This window comes from Argiope bruennichi, chromosome 2 (genome assembly GCF_947563725.1).
Source record: "Argiope bruennichi chromosome 2, qqArgBrue1.1, whole genome shotgun sequence".
NCBI classification, from domain to species: Eukaryota; Metazoa; Arthropoda; class Arachnida; order Araneae; family Araneidae; genus Argiope; species Argiope bruennichi.
In genome coordinates this window covers 79,066,534-79,089,086 of record NC_079152.1, presented here as the reverse complement: position 1 = coordinate 79,089,086, position 22,553 = coordinate 79,066,534, and the positions used below count along the sequence as shown (strand labels likewise).

The 22,553-nt window shown below is 29.6% G+C and overlaps 1 protein-coding gene across 1 annotated transcript in view; it reads right to left on the bottom strand.

Moving 5' to 3' along the window:
- Positions 1-3,519: 3,519 nt before the first annotated feature.
- Positions 3,520-22,553, bottom strand: part of LOC129961965 (chondroitin sulfate proteoglycan 4-like) — a 162,916-nt gene continuing 143,882 nt past the window's right edge. Inside the window, exons 3-5 of the mRNA XM_056075614.1 lie at positions 21,403-21,811; positions 10,341-14,402; positions 3,520-7,464 (exon numbers count right to left, since the gene is read on the bottom strand). Of these exons, the coding sequence (XP_055931589.1) occupies positions 4,862-7,464; positions 10,341-14,402; positions 21,403-21,811 (7,074 nt within the window). The 3' untranslated portion in view covers positions 3,520-4,861. The remainder of the gene's footprint in view (positions 7,465-10,340; positions 14,403-21,402; positions 21,812-22,553) is intronic.

Below are 22,553 nucleotides of genomic sequence, written 5' to 3'. Positions count from 1 at the left end.
TTGAATTTTTTGAGAGTCTTTTAATTTTTAAATTACACTCCATAGAAAGAAAATGATTTTAGCAATACCTCAAAAACATTTATGATATTAAGAAAAGTATGCATTTATTCAGGTATTGTTTATATGCCCAAGACGTTGAGAAAATGGATTATATTCGTGAAATTCCATTACAGTGCATGTATATCAGAGAAGGAAACCACATACAGAAAACATGCAGTGGGAGCAAAAGAATTCAGAGAACATTGTGCGATTTCTAGGGATTATTGCAAATTTCAATATTTGTAACTACAGAATAAATTATCATGAAAATGAACATGGACGTATTTTTAACATAATTAACAACTCTTGTTGTTTTGTAAAAATAAGCCATTTAATACAAAAATGAATAATTCTTACATGAATACAGTAAAAATATAATATGCAGTCGTTAGTCACAGCTATATTAAATGCTTTTTGGAAGCGTTTTCAAGGTTGTAGTCAACCTTTTCTGAGATATTAAATAACCAAGATTTCAAAAATATACACACATAACGCTACACATAATATATCGCTATGAAAAAGGCTAACAAAATGACTGATTTCAATGCATGTTGCGATGAAAAAAACATATCAAAGTATAAAAGTGTGAAAAATACGTAGTAATGATGATGATAAGGCATGTGTTTTTACAAAATCAAGTAATTATAAATAATCAGAAAGAAACATTTTAGTGAAATGAAGTTCTCACAAATGGTTTACAGAATTCTTACAAACAATAGCTTAATGATGGTGTTTATTATATATAACTTTAATTGAACTTCTCATTATGATTCAAATAAATTCCTTAAATAATAACAACGTTCTGTATAATCGTATGAATCTTTAATTACGTATTTCATATATATATATATATATATATATATATATATATATATATATATATATATATATATATATATATATATATATATATATATATATATATATATATATATATATATATATATATATAAGTTTATTATTTGACATTATTTTGATATGTTATTAATTCCTCCCTTAAATAAAATTTTTAAATATATAGGGTTATTCAAAACTATTGCATTAACTACAAATGCCTATAAACTCCCTTTAAACAAGACTGGCGAAAAGTTTGAACACGTTAAAGAAGGGGGCTTAAAAATTTTATTTGCTTAATGGTGAATTTCTTTTAATAAGATGACCAAAATAGTTTCACATTTCACAAATCATAACATTTTGTCTATTTTAATTATACTCTAAAAAGACATTAAAAAAATAAATTAAAAAAACGTGTGTGTATCGTGAAAAATATAAGTAAAGCATTGATGTTTTTGAACAATTAACCATAGTTAATATTTAATGATTCCTTTATTTAAAATAAAGACATTCAATTATCATTATAGATTAGAAAGAAACAAAAAATGTAACATTGATACAAACATTAATAATTCAAACTTATAAGATGACAATACATATATATAACATTCATAATTATTATTTTTCGAAATGAAATATATCACATTCAGTTAAATGAATAAATAATATTCTACTACAATATAAATAAATAAATAATTTTAACTTATTTAATAATGATTTTATTAGTTCAGTGTAAACATAGCATAGCAATTATATATTATAGGTTATAAATTTTATATTTTTTTACGAATTTATTTGGCAATTAAGAGGATAATTTTTAAATCACTTGTCTACGGCCTCCCTCGGCCCAGCGTCTCGAGATAGCTACGTAGACTGGCTAATGGTAAATCCGCCACTGTCTCCATCATTTCCAGGTGGTCAGATAAATCACACAGGATATAGGAAGCAAAAAGTAAGTTTTCTTTTGTATTGCGTTCAAATTTATAATTGTCATTATTATTCACGAAAAAGTTTATAGTCTTTTGCAATCTATGTAGTTGCTTTGAATAACCCTTTAAATGGCAATTTAATCATAGTTTATGCAAAGAATGTATGAAATATACTCTATAAAAACAAAAGAATTTGAATACATATTTTATAACATTAATACACAATTTTTACCTAAAACTTTTTCGAATGATTAAATTAATAATCTTTTAAAAGCACAATTTAATAAGTTTTAAAGATATTCGAAAAAATTTAATTAAACCTTTTGTAATATCCGAAATCTAAAAGCAATATATTACAAATTTCGTTTCAAATATTGTCATTATCAAATTCATTTCACATAATGTTAACTGATAATTACTAAAAGTTTCGTTAAATAAATCTTTATTCATTAAGAAGTGGAGCAATTTTAAAGTATTTGGATCTAATTTAACTTGGAATTAAATTATGAAAAATACGATGACAAAAATTTAAGAATTGTAATAACGTATAACTTTCAGAATTGAAACAACTTCTTTAAGTATTGAAATGATTCATTGTACTGAAAGGAGAATTTAAAATAAATACAGAAAGTTGAGAAGAAATTCTACAATTATAACTGCATTCTCCGGTAAATAAAAGGAGAATTAAACGGATAGAACTATTCAAACTAATTATCGAATAGTGACCTATAAATACGTTATAATACCATTCACGAAGATACTATGGAAGACTTTAAATCTAATTCTTGTAATCTAAACCATATATAATACATTATAGTTATGGGCTATGTTATGAACGACAATGAATATATTATAGACAGTTTAATCACACATAACAATATCTATAATATTTACAAATAATTGACTTGTGTTATAAATATAAAAATACTATTTTACATGAATCACATATATAGCGAACATTTTGAAGCTGAATAAAAATTATTAAGTGCTTTCTTAAATTAGTCGAAATTTCTGTGAAAAAAATGTTCATTTTCATTGACTTAGGTAAATACATTACAAACTTTCAATTCTTTAAATAATCATGGATTGCAGAAAATGCAAAGTCATTTGTTTTTTGTTTTTTTTAAATAAATGTTGTAATAAATTGTTTGTAATAACTTGGAAGTTATTTATTTATTAAATAAAAAAGAAACTTTTAAGAACAAATAATATATCATATTTCATATCATTTTTAAAAACAATCATGAGAAATTAAAATTTTTCTTACTCCCTTTAAGTAGAAATAGTGTAAGAAAAATCACATATTTCGATGTATATTAATTAAATCTAGTAAAAGAAAATGTCGCACTATAAAAATAAAAAAAAAATTGAAAATCTATTTAGTCAAGAAAGAGATATTTAAAAATTAGCAAGTTCAATATTTGGCCTTTTTTTTCATTTCATGTTTAAAAAATATTGATTAAAGAATTTGTTAATTATTTTCCCTCTATCTCAACACACAAGTGTCAAAAGTTTATCCCAGACAATTTTAATTTCAAAAATCACAAAAATTATTTGCAGATATTTTTAGAAAATGGATTTTATAAAAGTAAAAATTATGAAAGCATTTAATAGAAATTAAAAGATTTTGATACGTATTATATAGTTCTTCCTTATTTAAAGGAGAATTTAAGTGACTAGAAATGACTTTTTTTTTAAAAATTGAGTATCATTTACCTCATGAACATATAAGTCAATTATTATTATTATTACCATTATTGTTTTTTTGTTTCTTTTAAATTAAACGGGAAAATCTGCAATGAAAAGTTTCTTCCAGTAGAAAATTAAATACCTTACTTCAAACAAGTTAAGGGTAGACAATCTTCCAGTTTTTAGCTTATTTTTATGTCTATATTTGATGTGCTACTTTGCTTTTCACTACATATTGTCAAGAGTTTGCTACTATTCGATACCTTCCCGTGAAAATTTTTTTTCTGAGTTTTTTCCTTCTAAAACAGCATAAAAATGATTTTCAGCTACAAACTCTCCCGAATTTTTAAAGCGTACATAGATTTAGCAAAAAAATAAAGAAAGAACCGGTTGTTGACTGGGTATCTGAATTTCCAAATTAATTTCATTACATTGAAAATTTTATTAGTGAAAGTAATAATGAAAGAAGCAATCACTGTCATCAATTCAAACATCTGGGCAGATTTCGGAACAAATTCCACAGTCAGAGATAAGTGACGTAGAGACGGAACGATTAAGAGAGATGACAAAAAAATATATAGCGCATTTTCTCCTTCATAATTAAAAATATAAATAAAATGATGAAAAATTACTATGTTCCGAGTTTCACTCGTCTTACTAATGGCACTCAAGCTCTACTGTGTAGGCATCTCTGCTCATCAAAATTGGATGCAAGAGGGATAAAACGTACCATTCATGAGCTAAAATTCGTTCGTTATAAATTTATTCACTTTTGAAAAATTCTGTTTCCAATAAGTTATTTTCATGTCACATAACAATTAAGCGGTAATCGAATTCATAGGACAACAAACTCCACGAGTGTTACTCTTAATACTTAATTTTTCTTCAGGGTTGATGTTGAAACGTTATCATTAAATATATGCTACGCGATTCTGAGTGTATGTTTTACAGGAAGAAAATGTAGAAGTGACATTAAATATTATTACTTTTATAAAACTTATAAAAAATTTTAATTACAAAGGCTAATTAAAAAATAAAAATTCGCATAACGCTTTTCATGTAATTTTTAAAGATATTGTTTGCTAAAAATTAAAATGTATTAATAATGCTTATTTTTTACATAGCGATCATTTATAAATCATGTTTCCTAAAATTAAAAATCTCGTTCCATGTTATCCAAATACAAACATATTTCTCTCATTTAGGACTTCGAAAACACATATAATTAAGATCATTGTCATCTGCACATTCATTGTAACACACATCCCGTAATTTCTAACATCGAGCGTAGATCAATGTTAAAAGTTCATAAAAATGTATTAAAAACAATTTTTAAAAAATTATAATTGAGTCTCTAATCTGCTTGTGCGTCATACCCAATATTGATTCTTCCTTAGAACAGGGTTGCAAGCAGGTCCAAATCTCAATTCAGAACCTTCATAATTACTCCAATCCTCACTCTCACTTGGATCCCTTAAAAGATAAGGGCCTTTAAGTGCAGTCTCGTTGATTTCGTCCCCATGCGGAATAGGAGTTACTTTACAAGTAGGTAGGGGAACATTAATTTCTGTCCACTCACCATTTTCTAAGATATAAGGAGGTGGTGGAAGAGAGGGTTCTGCATCAAGGCATCTGCCCCTTTTTTTCAACGTCCTATTTTTAGAAGTGCCATTGCCACCTATACATCCTAAGTGACCAGCACTACCAGAAGGAGAAGTGGGAGGCGGTGGCGGTGGGGGAATATCGTCCGACAAAGATATGCTACCATTGGAATGATTGTGATCAGATAGGTCCAGATCTGACTGAGCGGTATGGGATCCTGCCACTGTTTTATTCTTTCCATGACGTTGGCCAAAGTAGGATTCATTAGTTCTTTTTTTATTTCTTTCATTCCGAATAGAGCGGCATTTCACAACAATGATAATCACAAGACAGACTATGACAATCCCAAGAACAATTCCTGCAATCAATAAGTGATCATTACTGAGGCTTGGCTGTTGAAACTCTCCATTTTCAGTTTCTGGAACAGAAGTGACAGCTCGAGTGATGTCAGGTTTGACAGGAGGTGGCTGAGGCTTTAGGGCAACAGTAACGAATTCGGTAGAGACTGAAGTTGAAAGATCCACTTCGGAGGGCTGAACAGTAAAAATGAACTTTCCTTTCGCAGGTTGAACACGAGGGGCAGTCAAAATATATTCAAAGCTATCAACAGTATTCCCTTTAATATCCATACTCTTTCCCTCATAAGCAACCCTCTTGTTCAGTAAGTCTTCATGAGTAAATTCGAAGCTCTTTGGGAAACTTCTCTTAGAAAATTTGTTAATTTTTTTCAAAACACCTAATTTAGGGAATTTCAAAACTGAAAATTTAGGATTACTCTTTGTTTGTTGTGCAAGTTTAGAGGCATTTAAAACATCTGCCGTTATGAAAGTTATCCCCGAAGAGTTGACAATAAGAATATTTTGTTTGACCAAAGGAATCACTGTGATATTCACTATTTGGTATTTTAGAACATTTCTTCCGCTCTTAATGGAAACTACAAAATAATCCTCAGAAGCTGTAAGATCGGATTGCATATAAAACACTAACCCATTATCAATGTCAATTTGTCGGAAGACATCCTTTTGTCGTAACACATTATCACTCACAAATATGTGTCCATATGAAGGCAAGGATGTTACATTATACCAAATTTCTTCGTTGTTTGCATTAGTTTCAGCACCTAAGTTCTTACTGCTAAGGAAAGCAGCTGTGGAACCTTGTTGAACTTCGATGGCACTTAAGTTTTTCAAATGCAATTTTATAGGAACTATGGTAATATCAAGAACACCATAAGCTGGCTTGTGCTTACCATCACTGACCTTAAAGTTAAATGCACTCCGATTCTCACTGGAGCCATCATGAACATATTGCACCAAATTATTATTAATATCTTCCTGAGTAAATGTGTTAATGGATGTGTTTTTCATAATCAGTTTTCCAGTAGATGGAGACTGAAGTATTTCATAAACTACATCCTTCGGTACATCATCTGCATCAGTCACATTCAAAATATGTGGTCCTAGAGTAAGAGATTGCCCTTGAACAATCTGAATAGAAGCTGTTTGTGTCTGTAAGGTAAAAGGATGGTCATTGACAGGATGAACAATAATGTTTACAGTGCCATTAAACAATAAAATATCAGGATAACCTTTATCATCTAGAAGATAAAATCCAACGTTAAAGCTATCTCTGAAGGTATCCGAATCGTCATGATAATATCTCACCCGCTTCTTCTTTATGTCCTCTCGATTGAAAGACAGTTTGCTTACATAAGAAGAGTTTCCACTGTCTGTTTCAATCCACCCATTTGTAGGAGGAGAATGTATAATAATTTTCAATTTCTTTGCAAATTCACTTTTTCCTTTTCCTTGCCACAAACTGAATAATCGTGACATATCAACGTGTTCTTGGCCAATGACAGCCATTCCGCCTTCTTTCACTTCTAATGTATGGAGAACTACTAATTGATCCAGATTTCCGGAAGCAAAATTTCCAACTGATATTTCGATATGAAATTCCACATCTCTAAGTGTCTCTGCATTTTGCGTCTCGATATCGAATTTTATTATATCTGAAGCTTTTAAACCCACCATTGGTTTAGTATGTTCGTATAATACTAGATTCCTGTTTACTTGTTCTTGAGTAAATCCTGAAACAGGAGATAGAGATCCGTCTGGATTTTCGACGAGAAGTCTGCCTAATTCAGGCCCCCGAGTAACTGTGAAATCGATTACTCTGGTAAAGTCATGATCATTCGTTGTTACAAAGAGATGATCCTTTGTAATAGACTGCTGCATGCGGGGAAGAATGCTCAGTTTCTCGTTCGTAGCTAAAATAATTCGAAGTACACGTGCGGTAATAGTAAATACATGAGGTGAATCATAATTAGTTCCATCATTTATTTGAAGCTTGAATCCACCAGCCTTTTCACCTAAAACATAAAAAAAAAACAATCAGATTCAAACAAATAAAAGGTTATGAAATATACAGAAATTTTTTAACTATAATCTTGAATAAGAATTTCAAAGATACTGAATGTTTAGTTTTATTCATCAAATATTTATTATTATGAAAAAAAATCTATTTTCTTTATGAAATATAATTTGGCTTTATTTCTTTCACCTACCAGTGTATTAGTAAAGTAATTTGTTATAAATGCAGTTGTTTTCAAAGATAATTGTTTTATAATACTAAAGTTAAAACAATTTTTTTTGTAAACAATAACATTTAGTAATGAATAAACTAGAAGTTACTTTCATCGTGCTACGGCACGTATGTTTACTTAAAAATAGGAAAGATGCATATAATATGGGTATTTGGTTATTTAAATATCACATAACTGTTATAATTTATGCAGGAATTTTTCTCCAACTAAATGCAGGATAATAAGAAATAAACAATTTCAGATCACAAAGAAGAAAAAGCAATTAGAGGTTATAACTATGTCACATATTAATAGTGTAACGGATATCTGATAATAAAAGGAGAGAAGATTGCAAAAAAATAAAAGAATATTCTAAAAAAATATGTTTCTTGTTTGCATGCTTTATTTAAATTCGTGCTAGAGAATTTATGAAAAATATTCTTAGTAACCACAGCATTCCATACCATTCATAGTTAAAATTCTTATAAACAGCAACTGAATTAAATTTATACTAGCTGCTTTGGAGACCAACTTATTCGCCCAGATTACAGACTTTTTAAATGATTCTGGCGATGGTTAAAACTATTTTGGAGCTATTTAACTTTCTGCTTGATGTCTTTTCAGCTTATGTTTTTTAACTTCTTTTACATCATGCTTCCTTTGGTTTAATGGAATGTCATTTTTCTTCAGATAATTTCTAATACTATCTTACAGTTATATTAATTAGCGAAGCATTCAATTAAGTGCAACTGTAAAAAATTCAATGAATCAGTCTGTAACTATCGCATAGTGATTCTTTTACATTTCGCTAACGCCATTCCGCAAGTACTAAGAGCCATTGCTGTAGCGGCGTCCTGGCATAGGGGTAGCGTGTCTTCCTCGTGATCTGAGTGTCCTGGGTACGAGTCCCGGTTCGGGCAGGGTTATTTTCCCTCTGTTCTATCTGTGAGTTGTGAGAATGTGCCCTCCTGTAAAAAGGGGCTGTGCAAGCGAATAAGTGTTGCGTGAATGGCAAAGTCGTACTCTTGGCCGTAGTTGGCGCTACTAAAACAAGAGACACACAAGCTATCGGTTTAAATCGCTGTCTTCGTAACAGCGGACTTGTCTAAATGCCATAAGAAACAACAAGATTTTTTTGTGCCATGTATGTTAGCATTTGACAAATATGGATTAGAAACTTTTCATATTTCTATTCATTGTTTAGAACTTATTTATTGCCCGTATTCAGAAATGCAAAACAATAATCAATAAAAACACATATTTTTATGAAAAGAAATTTATGAAATTTATTTTTATGAAAAGAAAGTTTAAGTCGCAAAAATAATACTGTTTAAAAGTTACTTTTGTTTTATTTATGTTAAAGAGTCAAAATTACATCATTCTTTTTGCTACTGCATCATCCTTTAAATATTTGCGTCAGCCTCATACATGAAAATGAAAAGGCATAAATCAATTATTCTTGTCTGTATGTCTCGGTTGCAAAATGATTCAATTAACGTCTTGTAAGTGAAGTATGGTAAATACCCTGCACCAAAAAGGATATTTAGAACATTAAATTAGATTAAAATCACTGTGTCGTTATACCCTTTGAGTGAACCATTTGATTGTCTAAGAAAACAGCATAAAATCATTAAATGAATAATTTTACAATGTCCAGAAGATGTGGTACAATAATTGCAGCAAAGTATGATGTAAAGAAAAAAGAAAATGTAAAAGTTCTAGAATTGCAACAAACTGTATTATTCTCTTGAAAATCTTTTTTTCCGAAAGCTATAGGTAAGAATATGCCAATAATAGCATAAAAAGCTCCAAACGCATAAAAGCTGAAAAGCTCCAAACACCTGCCTAACGAAACTACAGTGGGCGCCTAAGGCGCCTGCATATTGCCCTGAAATTTTCTTCCCATTTCGTAAAGGTGTGATTGATTGAATACTTTGCGGAGCGCACTTTGTTCTTTAAAGATACTCACTCAAATGGATTTGGGAAATAGAAAAGTTTTCTAAGAATTCTTAAAGAATGTCCAAGCATACATTAGTTTTAGAGAGACGGTTAAACGGGGTATTTCTTTGTATATTTCGGCCTTGAGAGCACGAACTGTCATTATGAGTTTTGTGGGAGCAGGTAATTTTCTGTTAAAAAGGTAATGAAGTAATTCTTTCTTTTAATAAAGTTAAAAGTTTTGCAGTTAAATAACGGAATTCTCATAGATCAAGGTAACATTTTATAAATATACCGGACAATGTTTCTCTAAAAAAATACAATTTAGTAGTCAGAACTTTAAAAGGAACTGTAAAACATTTAAGAATGATGAACTGATTGTTTCATGGTGATATCTTCGATTTTTCATTTCCTTCAAATCCCAGTTTTTAAAGGATAAAAGAATATATCCTCATTTTTACCACTTGTGACCAAAACCAAAAGGGGAAAATGTAATAGAATAAAGGATTAATTAAAATTATATTATAGAAATTAAATTAAATTTTTTTTATTAATATGAGACTTTTATAATTAAAGATAATGTTCTTACATATGTTAAAGAATCTAAAATAAAAATAAAAATATTTTGTCCAATTCCCCAATTCCCCAAATCCAATTTTACGAAAATTATTAATCTTTCTGAATACTACTACTGAAAAGCATTATAGTAAACAAAAAAAATATACCTGTATGCACGAAAGCTATCATTCCTCTGTCAATTTGATCTTGAGTAAAACTCAGAATTGGAGTCTTGGTATCATTCTTCAAAGTCACATAGCCATTACTAGGAGAAGAAATAACAAATGTAATGTCAGATGGATCTGAATCCTCATCTGCAGCTGCAAGATGCTTGTTCGTTATTATTGTTACATCACCTTCCCACACATCAAGACCGGTGTTATTAACAATATGAGGAGCTTCGTCATTCATTGGTTCGACCAAAACATGAACAGTACTTGGTGCGCTTTCTTTGTTTAATGCTGTTGCGTTTGCTACTACTGTAAACCAATCCCTTGTTGTTTCTGATCCATCATGAACATAATGAATGAATCCACTTCTTAAATGTGAGGCACTGAATCTTAAAATTTTAGATCGCGTATTCTTTATATAAGATATATAACCATGCTTAGGCTTTTCGACGACTAAGTACTCTGTGATCCAATCTTCATAGTAAGGATTTGTCACACTGATATCATTACTTTTGATAGGGACTTCGCTACCTTCTACAACAGTGATGTTACTCGTTTTTAAGAAAATAATTTTTGAAATAATTTTAAAGTGAAATGTAAGATCCTTCAAAGAAGTGATGCCATTTGTAACATCGAAAATAAAATAATCTTCAGAGACATTTTGTTCTGTATGAAAATAGTGAAGTTTCTTGTCGTTGATGGTGGATTGAGTAAATATTTTTGCTGGAGATGTTTTAGAAACAGACTTCCAATCTTCGTAATCACTGACATCACCCATGACCAAAAAACCAAATTTTGGTGGTAGATGCACGGTGTAAGTAATATTGTTTGTATTGATGTTTGTCTGTGTAATATTTAATACTGAAGCGTCAATTGTCGCGATTTTTTCTTCATCAACATGAAGAGTCTTATTAGTTATAACTTTTAAAGGCTCCCAATAAATATCTGGATAAATGCGGAATTCAAATCTTCCTTCTACAGTAATAGCATCCAAAAATGCCGAGAAACTGAATGCGTCTTGAAAACTTACACTGTTGTGATTTTCGTATTCTACATTTTCTAGTAATAAATCTTTCTGTGTAAATTCATGCACTGATTTGCCATTGAGAAGAATTTCGCCAAATTTTGGTGATGAAGTTATTTTATATGTTATATCATCAGAATTTGCATCTAAATTTGTTTCAACTGTTAAATTTGATGCAGATATGACGCTATTTTCTCCTCTTTTTACAACTAGTCCAGTATTGCGGGTGATATTGATATAGGGTTTCGAAGCTTGTATCTCCAATATTCCTGTGGCATAAAACTTTCCATCTGTAATTCTTAATACAGCTTTGCCGTAAGGGGGCCCGGAATGACGAAACTTTATTTTACCTGTGTCTAAATCTACTTGTGTAAACTGATATACCTGTGTTGACATGTCATCGATATGGAATAAAGCACCATTTGGAATCTCTCGGCGAGTGTACTGGATATCTCCAGGTGTCGAATCGATATCTGGATCCACATACTTCAAATCAGATCCCGTCAGCTTTCTTTCACCATCCAGGACAACATGGAATATTTTATCTATTTCTCTAACTGGTGGATTATCATTCTTCATTATTACATGTATATGAACAGTGCCATAGTAGACAAAGCTATCACTGTCACTTTCTGCAGCATATGCTATAAAGTGAAACATATCTCTTTCATTTTCGGAGTCGCTATGAACATATACGAACCTGTTCTGCAATATTTCGTTAGATGTCACTAGGCTAACAAAATCTTCTTCAACTTCATTATGGTCCGCACTCAATCTTCTTAAAATACCATGCTTAGGAGGAGAGGTAATGTTGTAAATAATCTCTGCTTTAGATGGAATTTCGATGTGAAGTTCACTTGGTCCTATTTTAGAAGTTCCACCCTCTAAAACTGTCACTTTTTCATTGATAATTATAGCTTCAATATCGCCTGGTTCGTGCTTTATCTTAAATTCTAATTCTTTAGAATTTATACCACTTAAAGTTGAAACTGTAAAGTGAAACACATCTTCCACACTGGAGTAACTCTTTCGATGAAGTTTATATTTCAATCTTTTGGAATCTATGTCCATTTGGGTGAAAGTAGACCCAATTTCCAATTTCTTATGACGTGTTTCTGAATCTGCTGAATGAAACAGAATAACGTTCCCATAAACTGGAAGAGACTTAAGAGTATATATAATATGATCAGAAGGGGTTGCAACTGGGAAAGTTTCATATTTTAATTCTGTATCGCTAATAATACCTTCCACTTTTCTATGAAGCTGAAGATCAGAATAACAAACTTGCTTCAAATTGATTGCAATATATGTTACCATGAAATCATACACAGTAGGGAATTTAATGTCACCAGAAGAAACTGTAAATTTAAAATCATCATAGGTGGGTCGTCCACTGTTATGAACATACCTAAGCTTTTCTTTCTTCAGTTGTCTTTGAGTGAAATGATTGACAGGGTACCAACGATTATTGTTTCTAAGTCTCTGCAAGCTGCCATAAGTTGGTTGTTTGACAACATCAAATCGTATTTCTAAGTTTTGGTCAGGAGCATTATCAACAAATGTTAAGTTTTCTGATGTAATTAAGGCATATGAATCATAAGATAACGTTATTCCAGTATTATTCAGTAAAGTTACTTCTAAATCAAAAGGAACTATTCTGAATGTTGCTGTTGATTGATCTGACAGAATACCGTCTGAAACGCGGACTGTTACTCGAACATTACCTGCACCTCGATTATTGTATGCTATAAGATTATCATTGATATCTGCCTGAGTAAATGTATCTGTACTTTTACCTGGAATCTTTGCATTTTCAAAAGAAGCCTCATTTTCTGGCGATCCTAAATTCAGTATAGTATAAACAATATCTTTTGGTTGACTGTCTGGGTCTTCTGTGTCTAGGAGATCTTTGGTGATTGCTTTCTTCGTGTATTTAGCAATTCTAAAAATTTTACCAGCAAGAAGTTTCAATTTCGGTGGATCGTTTACTGGCAGTACCTGAATATGAAATACAAAACGGTGCTTCTCTTCAAGAAACGGTGGAAGCCTGTAAGTACTTGGTCGGAATTCCAGTTCAAAGACTACTGAATCAGTTTTAGTTTCAGACCCATCATGAGAATACCTAACTTTATCAGTATTAAGATCTTGCAATGAGAAAACGCTGTCTGCAGTCCTTCGCCATATTTCGATTTCTAAAGAACCATGTTTAGGTTCTTCTACAATGTGGAAAAGAACTCCAGTTTCCCTAATTCCATGCTGTTGATAATCTAAAATCACTTTTATGTGGTTAGCTGTTATTAAATCGCTTCCGCCTTCAGATATCACAAGAGGTTGAAGGTTCAATATTTCTAAATCTATTGGTTTGGAAGACTTTGTGTATAATTTATAACCTGAAGAAAAATTTGCTCTAACGCAATTATCGAGCTCACATATACATCTGAAACTGTCAACACCATCTTGATAACATTCTGCTCCAGGTATGCATGGTTCTTGCAAGCACATATATTCCCAAGTGCAATCTGGTTGGATTCCCTGGGTAACTTCTGCTTCCCCGAAACCCAAAAGCTGATTATTGATTTTTATGTTTTTAATACATCCTTTGAGGGAGGATTCTGCACCTTCTATAAGAATAGACTGAAGTCCATCTTGTAAGGCACGAGCCTGTTTGTTAAGTTCAATTCCACCAACGTAGAATAAACCGGCTAGATCAAAAAACCGATTGTCGCCCAAACCAGGTCGTAAATTTTTGGCATGTCCATCCACAACGATTTCAATGTATGATTGGCTAAACTGTACATCAATATGATGCCAAATACCATCGCTTATTTCTACATCAGATTGCACCACCACAGCGCCATTTCCTTCATTAACTGAAACAGCTGTCTTTCCGTCTAATATTTCCAGAGCAATGAAATCTGGTTTTAAAGGCACTCCAGCATTGTAGAACAGGACAGCTGTGGAAGTTTGGGTTTTAACATCAAGGGAAATTGAACCTCCATTTCTGGCATTCCATGATGGAAGTGCAAGGAAAGAACCTATTAAAAGAAAAAATGCAATTCGCAGTTATTTCGTGTCGTAATAATTAAAGAAACACTGAATATTTTGAATACATAAAAGTGTGTTGAATATATCTAACTTCATATTTCTACAAATTTAGCAATCGCGATATTTCGGGCAAAGAATTTATATGTTTTAAAAATCTAAATATGAAAATTTGTGAAATCTTAATACCTTAATATATCAAGTAATAATTTAAATAATAAAGTAAACTAAAAGAATAAGTTAAACTAATTTAAATATTTAAGGATAAACAATTCGGAAAACTTCAAAAAATTTTATGAACTGATTTTTGTTTAAATTTTTACATTTTTTACAAAATTAAAGTCACCTATAAATATAATTTTATCTACCCGAAAAGAAAAACTATTTTTAGTAATACAAAGTAACTTGTATGTATATTTCACATTATTAAAAGTATTCACTCTATAGATCTTTTTTTTTTTCTCCATCTATTACATATAAATCTAAAAAAAAAATGGAAAATATTTTTATGTATTACTTCGGTGAAAAATATTTTATGTATTATTTAAATTTTTTATGACAAACATGATTCCTTATTTACTTTCACTGTTGATTACTTTTAAGCAATATTACATTAGCCGTATATAAATATGATTAAATTTATGTTAAATAATTTGCATTAGAATAGGGATGAAAAATTGAAATAAAGATTTACACCATGTAGAATAGAAAATTTAACCACTTTCTGACGGTAATTTTATTCAAGGAAAAATAGTGCGATATTTAAAAAATCAAATTACTCTACCTGCAAAAAATACTTGTAGAAAATTAAAAAGGTGTCACAAAAATATTGGAAAATACTCGAATTAAGGATTGATTGTTATATCCACACCTTTTAAATCACTACACAACTTCTCTTTGTTTATAATTTTCACTTTAAATGCTTTTACTTCTGATGAAAAGTTTTCCGGTTCTTTTCATTCAGTTTACATATTTAAAATTTTCATAATTTTACCAGGTTCCATTGCTGAAAAATACAGGTTATTTCCAAGGAATGCAAATAAATAATGTGAATATGCTTATTTACATCTAAAGTGTGTGTGCGTTGGCTTTCAACAAGCTGGACTATCTGACCCACAGCTATTAAATTTGGCGCATGAATACCTTGGAATGTGAAACGAGCACGTCGGATCGAATTTTTAAGAAATTTTAATTATAAATTTAGTTAATTAAAAATTGTTGAATTTTGGTATTTTTCTTCAATAACTTCCAACTTCCGAAAATATTATCGCACAAAAATAGATTTTACAGATTTAAAAGTGAAAAAAAAAACCTTTTTCATGTTACCAATTTAATAGGCGTGCGAATATTTACTAAATTTCGGCAATTAAAAAAAGACCTGGCTCTCAACAATATATTACACTGTTGCCCTGAAATTCAAAACATTTTCATTGCGTCATCAACTATTTTTTTTCCATTTTTTAAACTTAAAGCACAAGATTTCTGTTTAATCATTATAGTTTACGTATAAATATGTATAAAAGTTGATAATAATATATGAAAATTTAGAAAACAGATGAATCAGATTTTTACTTTTTTTTATTATCGCCATGATATTATGGGCTGATCTCCATTAGAAAAATGCATGCAAGCAATAAATAGAGCATATGTGAAAGCAATTAAAATGATACAGCTTTAATGTTTGATAATTCGGAGAAATCATGGACATGAAGTTATGTCTACAGAATTTAAAAAAAGATCGTAACCAATATTCTTATAGAACCAACTAGTGGCCAAAGGTCTTTAAATAAAAAGAAGAGTTCACTCCGTTTCGACAAAAACTGAAGGAATTATGAAAATTTTAAAATTGCACCATTTTAAACGCACCATCAGTCGTCTCAAAGAAGATATACCAATCGGCGTCCAGAGTTTTCCCAACATTGATAGGCAAAAGGTTATGAAAATGTTGATTATTCTAAAATTATAATATGCACAATTCGGTCAGATTTGATAGCAGAAAACGAAAATTTTTCCCTTATTATTATTTATTTATTTAAAAGTTGGAATATCAAGAATAGTTTTCAGAATGTGATTCACGTAGGACCGTATTAAATTTAGATTTCATAATTTTTGAAGTATTTTTATTGATTGATACAAAATAAAATATTATTATTTACGTCATTTAAATCTTCTTTTAATTAAAATTGAATGATGAATCAGATAAATTTAATTGAATAATTCTTTGAGATTTCATTTTTGATTTTGCATAAGTTATGAACATTGTTCTGTGGGGCACATAAGACATCAATTCCGAGCAATCATGTTTTCAGTACTCATATTTTAAAAAAAATTGGTTTAAGCAAAATGTGTTTTGTCATTAATTGAAATTTAAGCACTTTCTTTCAAATTTGAAGAGAGCTGACAGAAAATTGAAGCACAGTGCAATGATCCAAATGCTTAAGGCTTCCATAATAATATGAGTTATATGATAATCAAAAAATTGTTTTGCTGATGAATCTATTAAAAGACCAAGTTAATAAAAAACTTAATTGGAAATTTTAGCTAGCTTAATACCATCTGATCCAAAGGCAGCTAGTAATAAATAAAATATAATTATTATCTCCTTATTTCTGGAACAAAGATCACATCGGAAAGAAGATGGAGTTTTATTACATTTATATTCCAAATTTCTGTTTTTACATTATTATATGACTAATTTATCTCTTCCACGAAAATTTCGGTTTTATGATGAGAAATTTTGTTTGCTGCTTAAAAAATTCTAAAACTTGAGAGTTAGTCCATAATTTAACCCTGGCAGAAACTTGAAATTTGCACTGCCTCCGAAGTGAGTCTAATCTTTGTACTCTCAAACGACCATTAATTCCACACTCACACACTATGTTCCCGAAATTTCTTAAGTTCAGAAGCATCTTCACATAAAATGATTTAAATGGTTTTGCATTATTTAAAATTTCATACATCATTTCATACTTGATTAAAATTAACTAGGAAGGGATTTTTTTTCCTCTTAAATCTGCTAACAACAAACCTTGTAGGATACTATTTATTTTTTGAATAATTTGATTATTTTATTCTGATAATCTCTTATAAATCACAAAATATTAAAATTTTATAAATTTTTTAATATTCGTTGCATGAAAAAAATTGATAATATACTTTTTATGAAACAAATGTTTAATATCGGTCCTTTTTCTCTAATTTTGATGTACACAGAAAGAAACGTACTTTTCTCTCAAAAAAAATCCTGATGCTCTCATATTATATGTCAACTTCATTAACTCGAATACATATTTTTAAATTAATTAATATGTACATGAAAAATTAAAATTACTCATAAATTCAGCCCTTCAAAATGGATTCATATTTAAAATCGAAGTGGGTTTTAATAATAAAATATCTTTTGTATTTGAATTTGAGTGCAGACAAAATTTAGGAACTCCTATCATTTAATTCAAACATTCCCATTCAAATAATTTTCTTACCAAAAAAGGTATATTTTATAAAAAAAAAAAACTATTAGAGATATGAAAGTGTGTAAGTATCAATAGGACAGAAAAAAAAATCTGACATTATTTATATGAAAAAAATATAAAAAATGTCCATATGACTTGATAAATGTTTGTTGCACATCGCTTTGTAAATAATGCTTGCAATTATTTTGCCATTTATAAAGCTTATTGTATTCTAAAGATTCCTAGAAATCGAATTAATTTTGTAACGAAAGTCTTTGAACACATTTCATACACATCAAAATTGTATTAACACTATGTAAAATTACTGCCGCCAGTGTAATTTTGAAAACCATTAAGAAACAAGGCAAGAGTCAAGGCTTTAGAAAATGTGCAGTTGAATATTAGATGGCATGTACAGTAAAGTGAGCTAAGGGCATAATAAACAATTTGGTAAAAAGAAGAAAATTAGGTTAAATTTATTCTTAATAATTTCAATAATAACAAAAAAAAACATCACAAATATTTTGTGCATATCATTTGGAATCTTTTTAATCATGGATGTTAAAAGCCAGTATTAAAGTTTCCATGTGGTTTCTTTTATTTGTGCTTTTGCATTTTTGGAAACAGTCCTGTGGAAATAGAAGTTACCACTCACATATAAACTCTAAAGGTTTCAATGATTTAGATGCAGAAAGGCAGTTCCTTCTGCAAACAGTTGCTGTGCTGGCATCATTTCTGCTTCCTGTTTGTGAAATGTCTACTTTATTTGCTTTCCCTTATCAACAGCACATCATCGTCATCGTCAAACCACGCTGTTGTTTACAAGTTCACTTCAAAACATAGAATTTCGCTAATACTATACTTTAATACTTGTCTGAACTTTCCAAAGACAAATAAATCAATTTCAGAAACTTTGAGAAATGTTAACTTTATGAAGTATTTAAAATATAAAAAGACCTTTACGCTGGCGAAAGTTTCCAAACTTTCATCAGAATTCTTTTCATTTTATATATAACAAGAGAAGTATTCTTCATGTTAAAATGAGTAAAGATTTGATTTATTAATTGGACATCGATATGCAATCTGACACTTAATGGATTTAACACTTAATGATTTCAGATTCTATATTAAGAACTGTACATGTATGTAATAATGTAATCACCATTTGAAGAATATAAATGAACTCAATTAACACCTAATGGATTTCAGATTCTATATTAAGAACTGTACATGTATGTAATAATGTAATCACCATTTGAAAAATATAAATGACTCATATTTAAAAATAAAATTTAGTCAAGAAAACTTCTGAGAAATGGGAAATAGTAATTGATAAAAATGAAAATGTTTCGAACTCTCCCCGATTCTGTGAATTATTTTGTATGCTAATATGTATAATTTATATGGGTCTTTGGAAAAACAGCGCACATAGTTATGAAAATATATTAAAATTATTAGGCTTTAATATAAAGCCTAACTTGAAAATTATGAAATATTTGTTAGTTGATTTTGATTAATAAAATGTAGAATTTTCAACGAAAACAAGCGAAACTTATAGAAAATGTAGACAATGTATTACTGAAGCATTTTGATAAAATTTGGAAAAAAATGCTTGTAATGGTCGAGGAAATATAAATATTGTAGTAAAAAATTTTTAACTGCACATATATGGAACATAATTATTTCCATTAATTTAAAACCATATAATTGCAACTTGTATAAAAATTCCAATTGAATATTAATAAATTTCAAAAAAATATCGGCACTACTGATTGTCAATTGGTATCTAAGAAAAACTAACTAAGATAGTAATTTTCCATGCATTGATATATTTTTAAACCCTTTTTGGATGAAAATGAAATTTTCTAATTCCATCAGAAAGTCTCAAGTACTAAATACCAAAACAAGTGAAAGAATGCTGGAGTGTAACATTTCTTTTAATTTCTTTCGAATTGTGATGCTGAGAAATATTTTGCAGTGGGAATATCAAGTAATGCATAAAAAGTTTAATTCAAATTTAAAAGAAGCAGGCGGAAGCCACAGGTTGCCAGAATATATTAAAAGATTTGTAACCAAAAATTTGCGAAAAATAACCATGATTGTATGAGGAGTTAGAAATCTTTATTTTACTCCTAATTTTTGAATTAAATTTGGAAATTGGAAATTTTGGGTATTAGGAAAAATTTTATTGAAAAGTACATTGTTTTAAAATAAATACTTAAACTATTATTGTAATGTTTTGAACGTATAAATGGTGGATCATAAAGATCAGCTTATTTTAAGATAAAACTAAATAATAATATTCTATACAGTTTGAATGTTTAAAAGGCATCTAATCATCTAAATATAATGTCATCTCGAAAATTAGCCAAGTAGAAATTAATCAAAATTCAGCAAAGTCCTATTTAATTGTCAAGAATTCTGAGATAAAAACTAATTTATAAATCTTAAAGTCACTCTGGTGTATCAAAAGTGGATTCAAATTTTGAATCTTCTCACAGGATTTATCCTGATTTTCAAATAATTTCCTACGGATTTATCCTTATTTCTTCATAATGTTCCAATTTTTGTTTATCGGTACATAAGTCATCATATTAAAATCACTTTTATTAGCCTTTAATGCTAGAAGTAATTTGCAGTAAAGAATTCTCTTTTTCCAATTTCTTATTGAATAGAGTCTCTTAGTATGACCAATCACGCCAAAAAGAAATATTACAAACAACCACATTTTGCATTATTTCTTCTTCCTGCTTTCAAAAAAATCTATAAATCGTCAATTCGTTTGTTTTAAAGCTTTTATACCTTTTTATTTAACATAGGCTTGTTTCATGTTTGTAAATGTAATTCCTAATACAGTTGGAATTTTACAGATGGAATTTTCTAATACATTTTCATCCATTTGTTGATTTGCTGAAGTTTCAAAAATTTTTTACATTTATTCTCGATGGCAATATACTGCTTATATACTTGCTTTAGACCTTAATTATAAATTAAACAATCGATTTAATTAAGTTTTGATTTAATATACGAATGGATTGTTGATGAATTTGAGAAACGCTACTTTCAATATTCCATAATATTTATAGTAATATTGAAAGAATAAATATATTTAAAAAAATTAAAAAATTAAAATAATTAAAACAGACATAATTTCCATTTTTAATTATAATAATTAAAATGTGTTTCAAAAACTATTTTCGATAATTTATTTTTTATTTTACTTAGTTACTTTTTTTATTTAGTTTTTGAATTTTTTTTTCCAATAATCTCTCCTTTCTTCTCAAAGATAGCTCTTCATATCAAATTTTGGCAAATCAAGTTATTTAACAAAGATCTATGATATATTCCTGGTTATTTTTAGTCCCTTTCACTTATAAAATTCTGTCAGACTTTTTAAAAAAATAGAAAAACCAAATATTAGAAAAAGTTCAATTTTCGACTGCCAATAAAAAAAAGTTTTACGCCGTCTCACACGCACAAAAATAATACATTAATATCTAACCCAGTTGATAAGAATTTATATCAGCATCATATCGCTTACCTTTTTCAACAAAGCTTATTGGTTGATTAGACAAAGCATCAAATTCATCACTGCAATTCCAAGTCACGGAAAAAACATTGTGTTCATCAGTCAAGGAAGAAGCTGCCGCCATCTTAAGAATGTCATGGCCATTGAATAGGACATCGTCTATACAACCGCGGAAATTCGGAATGTTGCCCAGAAACAATTCGCTGAATCCGCCAACACCCCCGATAAAGACTCCGTACTTGACATTTAATTCGAAGAAACGACCTGGGATATCAAGGTAGGTGTCGTGGATGCTATCAATTACCAGCGTCAGATCGGCATCGGTGCGATGCAGCTCCAATTCATGCCATAAAAGATCGTTCAGACTGAGTCCTGGGGTGGAAGATAAGACAGCTTCTCCTGCTCCCAAGTTGATGCGAACCTGGAATAAAAAGAATATTTCTTATAAGTTATGCATATTAAGTTATTTGAAATGCAGTAAAGAATATACATAGTATATCATTCTCCAAAAAGGATTATAACTTTCCAGTAAATAATAAATATACACGAGGCTGAGAGTGCTCTTTCGACTTTCTCGTACATTCAAACAACACCTTCTTTTTGGCTCTTCTTTTTATTTAAGTCTACTCCTTGGATTATATTTTTGGTTGTGGAGTAGAAGAAAATCCGAAGTCTGCAAAGAGAAGTTCTCCTTTCCTCCAATTTCTCTTGTGACAAGGTATGGGTGTTAGTTATGCTTCATGGTATATACTGTAGAAAACTGAGCATGTGATTCTTTTTTAGCTGTTTTAATTAATAATTTACTATTCTAATGATGAAATTATATATTAAATTACATCCAATTCTATACATTTTATGTCGCCACATTCACATGCATGCGGACATACAGACAGATAGAATATTCTTACACAGATTTCATTCAAACTTTTATACAAATTAAACAATTTGAAATGATCAAATTTGAACTTTCTGGTTTAAATTGTTGTGTTGTGAACGTGATACAATTTAATTCCAACTGCCTTAATTCTAAATAACAATCTGTATTGTATGATAAAGAAGACAGATAGACTTAATTCTAAAAATGAATTTAACAGAGCTCACGAAAGTCTGAAATACAAAATTCAATAAAATTATAAGTTCGAATATTTTGACGGTTACAATAT